This window comes from Sciurus carolinensis, chromosome 7 (genome assembly GCF_902686445.1).
Source record: "Sciurus carolinensis chromosome 7, mSciCar1.2, whole genome shotgun sequence".
In the NCBI taxonomy this organism is placed as follows: Eukaryota; Metazoa; Chordata; class Mammalia; order Rodentia; family Sciuridae; genus Sciurus; species Sciurus carolinensis.
Genome location: NC_062219.1, coordinates 55527744 through 55540885, shown reverse-complemented (window position 1 = coordinate 55540885; position 13142 = coordinate 55527744). Strand labels below are relative to the sequence as shown.

Below are 13142 nucleotides of genomic sequence, written 5' to 3'. Positions count from 1 at the left end.
CGACATGCAGAGATGAAGATGAAGAGAAGTCACCAACAAACCAAGGAAAACCCGACGTTGTCAGAAGCTAAGAGGGGGACATAGAACATATTTTTCCCTGCAGAACTCAGAAAGGACCAACATCACCAACATTGTGATAGTCGACTTCTAGCTTCCAAATTGTGAGACAAATTCCAACTGTTTAAGTCATCCAGTTTGCTCTATTTTGTTACAGCAGCTCTGGGAAAGAAATGCACTGGATTTTGTTGTTGTTGTCGTTGTTCTTGTTTGCATTTTAATTGCGTTCTCTCTTCTTTCTCCTCCTGTTGTGGACAAACCCTTTGTTGAAGCTCTAACTTACAACGAGAAGCATTTGGAGATGGAGCCTTGAGAGGTAATTAGGTTCAGATGAGGCTCTTAGAATGGGGCCTCCATGATGGAATTAGTGTTCTTAAAAGAAGAGCAAGAGTGGCCAGAACTTACTCTTGTTTCACCACATGAGGACACAGTGAGAAGGCAGCCATTGGCAATAGAGTCTCACCAGCTCTGGACCCTGCTGGTCCTTCGTCTTGCATTTCAAACTGTAAGAAGATAAATTTCTGCATTTAAGACACCCAGTCTGGGCAGAGGTATTTTGTCATAGCAGCCAAGCTGACTAAAGCATCTCCCCACCCCCACTGAAGGAAGGATGGTTTTGTGCATGTCCCTACCTATCCCTTTCTTTGGGGACACACATTTCTCCTTTAGACTCACACTCTTTCTTCAAACAAAATTCCTTCAGGATTCTGAGGGGAGCAGAGTTGTAGCGTTAGGGGAAATTGAATAATTTAGCTTGCTTAACTTCAGACTTTAATCTACTTGCATGGTAGAAATGCAAATCATTTCCAATAACAAGAAGTTTGTGGCCAATGACCTAATTCCACTCCTAAGAGCCAACTGGATGCACTCATACCTTTTCTCCCTGCACATGGGGGAGAGATTAAATACCCAAGAAATGAAAGCATCCTATCCTTTGTCATTGAGGCCAGTTTTGAGCAAATCTGGGATCCTAACTAAATAATCTTTGCACCAAAAGTTCATTAGGAAAGTAAAATCATCCAGGTACAATATACTGTGGGCATTGCAATGAAATCAGAAGATGCTTTGAGGTGGGAGGGAACTGTGCCTTTCAGAGATGCAAAAGGTGTGGGGGGAGGATGAGGATGCAGGAGATTCTCCCACCAGCTCTGTGTTGGGCCTAGAGAGGTGCAAAACTAGTGAGGAGGTGGAGCAGGCTGCCGCTCTGCCTGGGGTGGAGAAGAAAGATTTAATCTTGCTCCTGAGAAGGAAGACAAGAGAGACCCCATGAAACTATACCCCAGGGGACCAGGAGCAAGAAGGAAGAAGGAAAACCATGAGTGCATAAAGTAGAATTCAGAAAAACTGTTCTATCATTGAGAATCATTCAATGACGTCCTGTCCACCATGCCCTGTGGCCCAAATAATCTTGGATAGAAACAACACATTTCAAGGAATGCTTGGTGTAATTGGGTTTCTTACAGAAACTGGGGAGGGGGCTAAGTTCTGTACATCAGCAGCAGTAGGTCAAAACAATCAGCCCTGTTGGTGACAGAGGAGACACTGGAAATGTGTTTCCATGTATCCTGCTCACAGCAGAGCTCAGAGCAGGGCGTGTTGGAGCCAGCTTATATTAAGCCATCAGAGATGACTTAAAGTTTCAGGAATATTGCATGTTGATAATTAAATAGCTATTATTAAAAGTCAAAGTGTATATTCTTACAATTAAGTAAAGCTTATTAAAAACAAATGGCATCAATACTCAAACCTCATCACTTTCTAATCATTTTACTTGGCACCTGTACCACCAAAGCTGTGCTTCTGAACATCCTTTTCAAGCCCATGTTCAGGTTCACCACAATATAGCTCAAAATTGGCTACATGAGGAATATCTTCACCTTGGAAATTGGCAAATGCTGCAGATTAGGGCTGGATTTATTATAGTGTTCACTGACAGACTTAAGAAAGAGATGGGTAAAATGCTAAAAATGCCAGTTAAAAGTGTTTAAGTCTTAAAAGTGTCCTTTCTGTGGCTGTTGCATTGGGAGTGGCACAAAAATCTAAAATTCTTTTTTGTTTTCAACAACTATCATGTAATTTGCAATTTTGACTAGCAAGATGGAAATCCCACATCAGAAGAGAAGCTAGAGTTCATCCTTGGAGCAAACACTTCCTATCTCTTCATAAAGATTTCAGTAGTGCTTTCAGTCAGGAAATTAAAGGACATTTACCTGCTGATTGTGGGGAGTCCCTGAATGAAAGACCTAAGCCAATAGCAGATGCTTTGAACTAAGAATGTTCTGTTTGAGAATGAAGGCAGCTATTTTCATAGTGGAGCAATACTCTTCACAGAAGATAGGATGCTAAGAGGCTTTTGCTTCCTTTGTCAGAGATGACAAGGGAGCAGTAAGGCCATAAAATGTGATGTTCTCACAGTGGCAAGCATGCCCTAGCAATGTGGCTGCTGGCCTGAGGTCAAGAGAGAGATGACCAGATGGGCCCTGGTAGGGGACCTGACCTATGAACTCCAGGGAGCATGACTGCCATTTTAACTCTTCCTTTTCTGCCTATGATTCACTTATGTTATCCTCAAGACTCAGAAGTAGTTCAAGCTCACTACTGTTAACTGCACTTGGGTCTTGAAGGGAGAAGCTCATGTCAGTTCTTGGACCAGAAAAAACTCCCGTATGTGCAGGAACACAGAGGTGATTGACAGAGCAGCTTGGGACAACACCAGGCAAGAAGTGACAAACATCCACCAGCACAGTCCTGGATGCAATCAGCACAATGAGGCTTCCTTAGACTCTCCAGGAGAAGAGCCTGCCAAAGGCTCCAAGTCAGATTATTTTATTATGATAATATTAATATCAGTATATTGCTATACTACTATTGACATAAAACATTATATTTTGTTTATTATTTTATAATATTGATGTCATTGCTGTATTATTTTATTGTTTTATATTGTTCAGAGACTCGTATCATGCTATAACAATAGTTCTTGTTCTCCTTTCAGGGTCCAACTATCTGGTTAGTCTTCTCCCCAAGAACACCTTCCCCTTCAAATAGAAGGCCATAAACTGCTAGAATTGAGTCTGTAAGAAATGTTTACAGTAAAGGTAATCAGACTCTGATGAAGGGCTTGGAAGCATTTTCTTAGCAATAAAATACAAAATCTTTAAGGTCGGACCAAGTAAGATCTTATTTCACTTGGTCAGGAATTCTTTTTAATAACTTCTTTCTCCTAACTATGTCCCAGATAGCTAAAATTGCCAAATTAGTGGCCATTTGGTAAATGGAGTGAGACTATCCAATGTCCTTGCTGGTTTCTCCACAATTAAGGTACTGTCATTAATGGTAAAATGGGGGTGTCAGAGTCTAGGGAATTGTCCAAATAAAACTCGGGAGAGCTAATAGGCTGCCAACTTTATTTTGCCAACTAAGGACATTTTTAAATTACCAAATCCTATCAGCATTTAACATTTAATGAAAAAAAGAACTATTTTACCACAAAAATAATAGCAAGCAGATATATTTCCAAATAAAGGATAATCCTGCAAGCAGAATCATTTTAGCTTTATGAAGATTTCAAATGGTTATTTTTCTCATGTCATCAATGATGGGTGAGAACATCATTCAGACTGGCACCTGGTTTGGAGTTATTCTTCTAGAACATTAAACTCACGACTTGAGAAGCTGCCCATTGTTTCTTGGCCTGAAATAATTCTCATGCATTTTCCTAAATATATGGGAAGCAGACTCAAAAAAGAGTTGTGGCTTGTTGTTCCCAGAAAAGAAATCCTATGGAGTAATGAAAACAACCTGCTGCTTTGCGTAGGACCTGTATTGCCAACCAACCCACCAAAAAGCTCTCATCCTGACCTGAGGTGTCTCTGAGCATAAGGAGCATTGAAAACGGTCCTTTTTAGGAGAGAGGAAAAGTGCAAAATCAGGTCCATTCCATGGAGTGAATTTCCATTCTTCCTGGCTCCAAAAATGCTGTGTCTGTTGGTAATTTTTATTCTTGGGTCACAGCCCCCAGGGGAGCAGGAAGAAGGCCAAAGAGAAGAAAGAAGTTTTCAGTATGTTTCTTCAGAGGCTGGACTTGCTTCTTGGCTCTATAAATAGAAGGGCTGCCCAGACCCAGCCCTCCAGATGCAATTCCCAGATGCCAGCAATAGCACAGGCACCTGAGTAGGTGACACCTGCCCTGGGCCAGTTTCAGAGACACAACTCTAAAGTTGGCACACCATGAGTGAAAGAGGTTCCCTGTGTCAGAAAGCTCAATAATGACAGAAGATTTTACCTCATGAGATGACTGAATAAAAGCTATTTTTTCCTACAAAAAAAAAAAAAAAGGCCCCAAAATAACTTGGAGTAACCCACCTTCCCCACACCTACCGTCTTTATTTTCCAGCATTTGGAAGATCTGGGAGAACCAAAGGGATAAAGGTTGAATTCATTATCAACTCTTTCAGAAACTCTTTCTGCTGACGTGAAATAATTTCCATACATTTTCCTAATATATGAGAGTTAATTGCCAATTTGCATTTTGGTTTCAGTATTAGGTCTCAAGATGGAAACACAAACCTTAACCTCAAGAAAAATAAATGGAGGAAAACTTCTGAAACTCATTTCCTAATGCCCAAAAGGCTTGTAGAGAACAAGCAGAATATTCTTTCTTCTCCAGTAGCCCCTTCAAACTACATCCTGGAGAAGGAGCTGCCCCTCAGGTTTGGGTCAGTTTCTGTGATTGTGGTTACATCTGAGGACTTACTCTCCCTCCCAGCCTCTCCAAATCATTGTCAGTTCTTAAAAGGGTCACAGGATTTTAAATGTTGCCTCCTTTGCCCTCTTGTAGCCAAAATTGATATCAGCACCTTTTTAAATTGTGAATTAACACCCTGAATTTTCCTGATGGATGCCTATTTTGAGAGGACTCTTCTACGTCCTCTGATACTGGTCTGCTTGTGTTATTCATTTAAATGGCTCAGGAACATCATCTGCTTCTACTAAAAGGAATGACGAACAAATTCTGGGAAGTGGCTTCAAGAGCCACCCCAGTAAGAACAGTCAGGGAAAGCTCAGTGTCAGAAACACTAATTCAGATGTGGGGTTTAATAACGTGTGTTCAGCTATGACCCTAAAATCTGCTCGCCTTAAAGCTTCCCCATCTGGCGTAATTTGCTTTCTCCACTCGTAAAAAGGCATGTGACAGCAGGCATTCTGTGCCACGTTGTAACAATGAGGCCTTGTCCCTCGCGTGCTGCCTGGAGAGAGGCTTATTTCCCATCCTGTGTTTACCAAGCTCTCAATCTTTCCCTGCGTTTTGCAGTGGGGTTCTGCCTAAGCCCCAGGGGACCCCAGCCCAACACCAGTTCATTGAAGGAGACGATGGAGCCATACCTTGTACCCAGGTTTCCGCCCTCTTTTCTTTGGCATCTTCACTGCTGGTAAGGAGCCAGCAGAAGCAGAATAAAGGTTATGGACTGCCATCTTCACAGGTGTGGAGTGGAGTGGGGGTCGGCCTCGCTTTCTCCCCGGGATCCTCTGCGACTGCATCTCCGCTGGTGCCAGTCTTACAGAATGAGGTAACAAACCACTCACAGGCAGATGAGGTGCTAAGAATTAGTCCAGACATGGAGCAAAACAAAAACAGAAGTGTTTGTTTGATTTGCAAGGCAAACAGATCCAGTTTGGTGATTTGGGCGATACCTACCGTTTATTGGAGGGGACAACCAACTAGGCGAGGGCCAGGAACCCCAGGGGTATTCACAGTGCTGCTGGGCTCAGGGAGTTGACTGGCTCCCTAGTACAATTTCAAGGATAGTAAATCTCCAGGGGCCTATAGCGAGGCAGGGAAGATACTGGCTAGGTAGACCACACAATCGATGCCTGGCAACCAATGCCCCTGATGATGTCATCAGTGCCAACATGACTTTATGTCTCAGTTTCTCAGTTCAACTTAGGACTCTTATAATAATGGTATGAAATAAACACAGTCATTATCTCATACGTACTCCTATTCCTTTGGTTGGGTTGTAAAATGTCATGATCTCTTTCTCCCGCAAAAGAAATCTAACAGTATAATTGTATTCAATTGGATGATTCTTTCAATCAAACCGTAGACAAAGATTTCCATACAGAGATGTTCATTTTAACATAATTTAGAATTGCAAAAATAAAATGAATACAACTCAAATAACAAGCAACAAGGGAATCGTTAATATCTACAGAATAAAACAATCAACTTGTTAAAAGCCTTTAGCAACACTCTTTGCATAACATATGCTGAGAGAAAGAAGCAACACACAAATTATGCAAAGATTGATTTGGCAAAAAGTGGAAGACATACCAAAACACTGCCAAGGGAAAAATGTTGGGACTGTGGGTAAGTGTCACCATGTGTAATGCTTTGTGCAGATCCCCTGTGGTCTAATAATCCTAGCATAGTGTTAAAATACGCATCACAAGCTTCTCAGGTAGAATCACCTAAACCCCAGAATTAGATTTGCTGGAACATTCAGAAATGTACTGAGTGGGCAGAACATCAGACTTCACCTCCGGCTGATGTCAGGTGATAAAACTCATCTCTAAGGATTAGTGCAAGCTTCCAAGGCTGCAGAAGGAGTTGGGGAAGATGATGGTAGCGGTCCTTATGTCCTGGCCAGGCAGCAGTGGAGGACTAGACTGCTTTACCCAGGAAGCAAAATATGAAATAGAGGAAATTCTTAAAAACATGACAGGGGAAAATTAGGGCATTGTTTATGAAGTTCAGGGCACTTTTTAAATTCTCTGAATATTTACAATATTCTATCAATAATCTTGATTGTTCTTAGAAATACCATATTTAGTACATAGAATTTTAAACTATTAATATTTTATGGAATGCACTGTTGAAGATTTTCGATAGAGGCATGAGCTGTTAAAGATGTCAATTTTCCCAGTTTTGGTAAGCATAAGAAAACACCCCATCTCACTGGTTCTAAAATATGTATTTTTTTCACACATTAACATCTCTGAAATTAGGGTGCACCCTAGCACCTTTAGTATGTCAGAATACCGTAGGGAGCATTTTTTCTTTCCTAATGGTACATAAAATAACGGCGTGATATAATTAAAGTCATCTTAGAATCAATGAATTATGATCAGTGAACATAAACTCACTAATATGGAAGCAAAAACAAATCATTCTGGTTCTAGACTTAGCATCTGGATTCCACAACACCAATTAATACCCCAAATAACCTTCTTCTTTTTTAGAGAAGTGGCTGCCAAAGATATTGAAGAACCAACAAAATTTATTTAAAAATATTTCTATTATGTGAAACTTGTCTGAGTTCCATTTTGACCTATCATCATCAAGTTTCTGCTTCTTTATTAGTTAATCTGTGCAGATTTAGGAAACAAGAATTGTTCCTCTCATGAAGGAAGGACTTCTTTATATTTCTAGTTGCCTTTAGTGAAGAGGTAGCAACTTCCCATTAACATTAAGATCAACAGACAAGAGAAAAGCCACCCCGGAGGAGAAGGCATGAAGTTCTCTGCTCTTTTGAGAAGAGTCCCCTCAAAGGGTTGAGCTGTCCTGCTCTGCTGAGACCCACCCTCCCTCCCTGACAGGTTTGAAAGGTAGAGTTAATCAGCACAATATCCTAAGAATGTTTTCTTTCAAAAATCAATTGTATTTGTAAACATCACTAACAATGGAAAACAGAATTTAAATGATAACAAAATGTCAAATACAAGTAAAATCTAGTCTGAATTTTTATCATTTAAAATGAAACAATATTCCAAAATTTTTGTCAAAATGTCAGAAATTTTTCCTAAAAATAAAAATTTTAGAATATCTTTTCACTGGATTTTTCTGAGGTTCTACTTCCCTCACCCCATGAGGAGGAAAATCCAGGACTGTGCTGCTCTGCACTTCCTGCCTTCCACAGGAGCACACCAGTTGAAGAGAATGTGATGAACTTTCTGGACCTTTTAAGTCTTATCAACAAATTTCATGCTAATGGAGCAACTAGGAACCATCGTTAGTGGACAGCTAGTCAGACACCACCTCCCAGTCTCCTCACTTCACCACACCTGGATAATGACATATTTCATCCATTAAGCAGGAATGTGTTCCTCAATTCCTTGTCACAAATAAAAATTTTAAGTAATAAGGTTGCTTAAGTGAGTAAATAAGTGAATTTATTTGGGGGATTCTCTAAATATCTTCTTGCGATAATTTTATAGAGCTTGGGGAAAGGACTTCTAACGCTGTCCTTTCAATAGCAGGCCTAGCCACTTTGAAGAAGATAGCGGCAAAAGTGGACGCCTCCCCCACCAAATCTCCTTTTCCAAAACTGAGTCATGAACAAAAGGAGCAAAAATAACAAAGAGACATACTGAAACTAAGAAAGAGACCCAACCTACACACACAGTGGAAACAAGATAGAAGGATATTGTTTTATTTTGTTTTTTAGGAAGAACATAACTGTGGATGATAGACAATGAACATTTATCAGAGATTTAAAGAAAATTTCAAACCTAATAAAAAGGGAAATACTCAAATATATTTTCAAGAGGCTGTCTGCCAGAATGAAGAGCCCTTCTGTGTCGTAAGAAAATTTTAAGAATGAAGGCTGGGGTTGTGGCTTAAAGGTAGAATGCTTGCCCAGCATGTATGAGACACTGGCTTTGATTCTCAGCACTGCATGTAAATAAATAAAATAAACTAAAAAAAAAAATTAAAACTAAAACTAAAAAAAAAAATTGGGGACAACTAAAAAAAAAACTAAAAAAAAAAAATTAAAAAAAGAAAATTTAAGAACGAACAACACAAGTTCTTTTTTTTTTTTTTTTGGGTGCTGGGGATCGAACCCAGGGCCTTATGCTTACAAGGCAAGCACTCTACCGACTGAGCTATCTCCCCAGCCCCAAACAACACAAGTTCTAATGAAAATAATATAAAGGAAAAACATTGTACATGTGTAGGCAGAACCAACGGGTCATTTATAGTGGAAGATAGAAACAGGCTCCTTCCCTTCAGCACCATTAGCTAGAAAATAATGGAGTCGCCTTGCTGGCCTTCTCCCACACCCAGGCGTTTATAGTTGTCCACTTCACTCACACAGGGCATTTGCGGGAATGCTCTTTGTTCCCCTCTGGTTTACCCTTCTCTTGTGGATCAGTCAGCTTGTGGTAGCTTGCCCTGAGCTCTCATTAGGGTTTCCTAAATCAGAGTTCCTCAGCTGTGACGCAGGCTGCACGTAAAGCACATGCCATGCCACTTGAACAAGGCAAGTGGATGGGAACATGGGGCTTATGTGACCTGCTGTGTCCCTCACCTAGCAGCCATTTGTCTTCAGCCAGCACCCATGACATTGTGGCAGCTAACTTATTTGCAGAGAAGGCAAAATCCCAGACCCTTCTCAGTTCCCCATACGAGTTAATAAGAAGTAGAAGGACTCAAAAGAAGAAAACAATATATTTTTTAAAATCCTATTAATCTCTTAAATAAGACTTGAAAGAAAAAAAAATGATCATTCTAATATCAGACAGAAGAATATTTTTAAAATAGAATATTTGCCTACTCAGGTGTGGTGTTCCATGCCTGTAATCTCAATGACTGGGGCTACCGAGGTAAGAGGTTGACAAGTTCAAGATCGACCTCAGTAACTCCCGTCTCAAAATAAAGAATAGAAAGGACCAGGATGCAGCTCAGTAGTAGAGCACCCCCTGAGTTCAAGCCCTAGTACCAACACACACACATACACACACACACACACACACACACACACACAATTTTCACCTAAATTATCACATTAAAATCCAAATGATTTTAGAAAAAGACTGGCAAAGCATTCAGTGAAGGAGATTCACCCTGCTGGTTACTAAAATAGAGTATAAAATCACCACATAGGCAGCAATATAGTACAGGGGTAGCAATTGGACTAATAAAGAAGTTATCCAGAAATCACATAATTTAAATTTCCATTTTTTTAAAAAAAATTGGTAACATTCCATATCAACACAGGAAAGCTCAATAAATAATCTGTGGACAATTGGCATTAAGAAATAAATCAAGCTATATTTCAGCAAAAATATTCTAGTGATACTCAAGACTTCAATATCTTAAGTACTGAAGACAAAAGTCAACATTTTTGCATTTTTATACTTTTGGGATAGTGTGCAGAAAACCTAGGAAGCAGAACTAGGAAGACTGATAGAAATGACTACATGAAACACAATGCTTTCACACAACCAAAGCAAAATCATGAAAAAGATTGAAAATAAAGGACAAGCTAAAGAACCTATTTGTTACATGTGGCACCAATCAAAGGTTAATACAAAAACCTCAGATAATTGAGTTAAGGTGAACCCCTCAATAGAAAAATTGACAAAGGACAGACAACTAAGCAAGGGAGGGAAGAGAGCAAGGGTCTGCTTCTCTGGACCCTGAGAGAACCAGAACAAATAGCCAATTATCACCAGAAAAGATTGGAAATTTAACTGGTATCTCCCCACAAAATGTGTCAATCCTCAGCAGTATCATTTGTCCATTATCAGATTGATAAAAGTGGAAGCCCGTGGTTAACACTCCACGTTGGTGAAGGGGTGACAGGTAAGGCATCCCCACTTACTGTTGGCAGGAGTGGACATTGACTGACCTTTCTGCAGGACGATTTGAATGTCACTTAAAAACTTAATACACACAAACATCCTGATCCAACCTTATTACTCCTAAGGATGTGTTGTTAAAAAAAAAAAATCTAAGACAAGAACAAAGATATATGCCCAAGGGTACTCATTGCAGCATTATTTATAATCATGAAATATTGAAAGCAATCAAAATGTCCCTCAAAACAACCTTGATTTGGTATATTATTTCACATTCATAACGTGGAGTGCTTTGTAATTTTAACATGTGTTTGTATGTACATTTGTACATATATAAGTGCATACATGGAAATTGCAAATGACATGCCTAGTGTGATCCTCTCCATATGCTTTTTATGCACAGAGACAGATAAATTGGTAGGACTAGGCATAGAAAGAGGTCTGCAAAGAAGACCATCGAAAGGCTGATGGACGTTGTCTCCAGGCAGAAAGCTAATGAAAGATGTTTTTTCTTTCTTCTTTGTATCATTTTGCACAATTTGAATTTTTAAAATCAGAAGTGGGAAAATTGTATAAAGAAAACAAATGAAGAAGGAGTGAATAATTCTTATTCTCTGGAAGTTTCTACTGGATTTTTGTACTCTTCTAAATGGCCTTTTGTTTTCTTATTTTCTAATGGTTTTGCTTCCTGAGCCACAGAACTCCTGCTTTAACTTGTCAAACAAAAATAATAAAAAAGCCAAAAGAGCTCTATTGCCAAAAATATCAGAGAAGGTTGTCTCTGAGCCGAGAAGAAGATCCATAAACAGATGGTAGACGGCTGCTTCTCTGGACCTGAGAGAACCAGCCCTTGTCCTCCTGACATTGCCTCCCTCCAAGCCCTTCCAATGAGGGACTAGGTGACAATTGGGTTACTTCCCTTCCACCAAAGATTTCCTCCATCTCCAAAGACTTTCAAAGGCCTCAAATGTAATCCAAGAACACTCTATCCATAGATACATAATTTGACACAACCAAATATATAAATCACTTGAGAAGTTGCAAAATCCTCCAGGCATTTATGCTTCTGAATTGCTATGCTTTCATTTGTGGACTTCTGTACAGACCGCCTCCATTCTGGTTGGATTTGGAAGTCACTGTGGAGCAAGAAGCTCTAACAAACATGAAAAGATTCAGTCCCTAGAACAGCCTAATCAACAAATCTCTAAGTTTCCAAGTTACAAACTGCATGAAGTTGTCAAATCCTGACTTGGCATATAAAACCAAGTGATTTACTGTTTGTTTCCTAAGTCTCCCTCGTCTTATCAAAGCAAGACTTGGGTAAAAATATCACAAGTGAAACCAAGAGAACCTAAGTTCTGGTGTATGAATTGGTGGTCACAGAGTACCCATCAGTCTTGCAGATCTATTACATAGAACCCACGGTCATGGCTAATAGTACTTCATTAAGATAAAGACCAAGAAAAGATCAAATCCAAAGCACACATCAATCCCAAGGGACCACTGAGTCATCTAGGAGCTATCCTGAGGCATTTATTCATGCATACACTCATTACATCACTCATTAGTTTACTAATTTAACCAACAAATATCTGTTGAATATGCCCCAAATGTCAAACACTATGCTTAGGCACTGGGCTCACAGATGAGAATAAATAAGATACATTGCCCAGTCACCATCTGTAGGAAAGCAGACAGGAAGAAAGGAAAGAAGAAAAGGGAGGAGGAGGAGGAGGAGGGCAGCGACAATATGAATATACAAACTAGGTGGGACAGCATGGGGTCAATGAATTGCTATGAGAGCTTCACGGAAAGAAAGCAGTTCTTTTAGCAGGTTTGGGAGGGACAGGGCAGAAAGGGCACAAGAAGGTGACACCACAGCTAGGATTTTCCCAAACAGAGCAGAGCAAGCTAAATGCACGGAGCTGGTGATAGAGCAGATACATGCAGGTATGTTTCAGGGTAGGCCAACCCTACTAGAAACAAGATGAGTGATTTTTTTGTTGTTCCTAAAAGCATGAGGGCAGATAGTTACAGAATCTTTAATCTCCACTGACCTCTAAATCGTTCCCTCCTGTTATTTTCATGGAATGGGTCCCTGGCCCCAGTGCAATGGTCTTTCTCACTGTTGTTTCAAAATCACAACCTCAATCCTATTTTCTCTTGTTCTGCGGCGCCATGTTGAATTCACCATGAGCCAACATCTCTGGTGTTATTCTCTGACAGGAGCCTCACTCTAATATCCACTGTTCAGCACAGAGGGGTGTACCTGAGGTGATTTCCAATGATAAAGATGCATCTTGGCTTCTGTCTAAATTCAGCCATTCTCCAAACCGGCCCAAGCTCTTCTGCTTCAGAGAACTTTCCTCCATACACTGGTCTCTCAACTCCTCACCACCTGTTGTTTGACTACAAGTTTTATCAAGCACTTCTAAAATTATAAATAATGTAGCTTTCCCATTGTTTTAGACACAAAAACGTCTGTCTATTCATGGAGGCCA

General features: G+C 40.0%; 1 protein-coding gene across 3 annotated transcripts in view; it reads right to left on the bottom strand.

Annotated features, from left to right (window-relative positions):
- Scml4 (Scm polycomb group protein like 4) overlaps positions 1–13142 on the bottom strand; it is a 100070-nt gene that overhangs the window by 49953 nt on the left and 36975 nt on the right. For all 3 annotated transcript variants that reach the window (XM_047559707.1, XM_047559704.1, XM_047559706.1), the window contains one exon: positions 5443–5657. In XM_047559707.1, the coding sequence (XP_047415663.1) occupies positions 5443–5598 (156 nt within the window). In that variant the 5' untranslated portion in view covers positions 5599–5657. The remainder of the gene's footprint in view (positions 1–5442; positions 5658–13142) is intronic.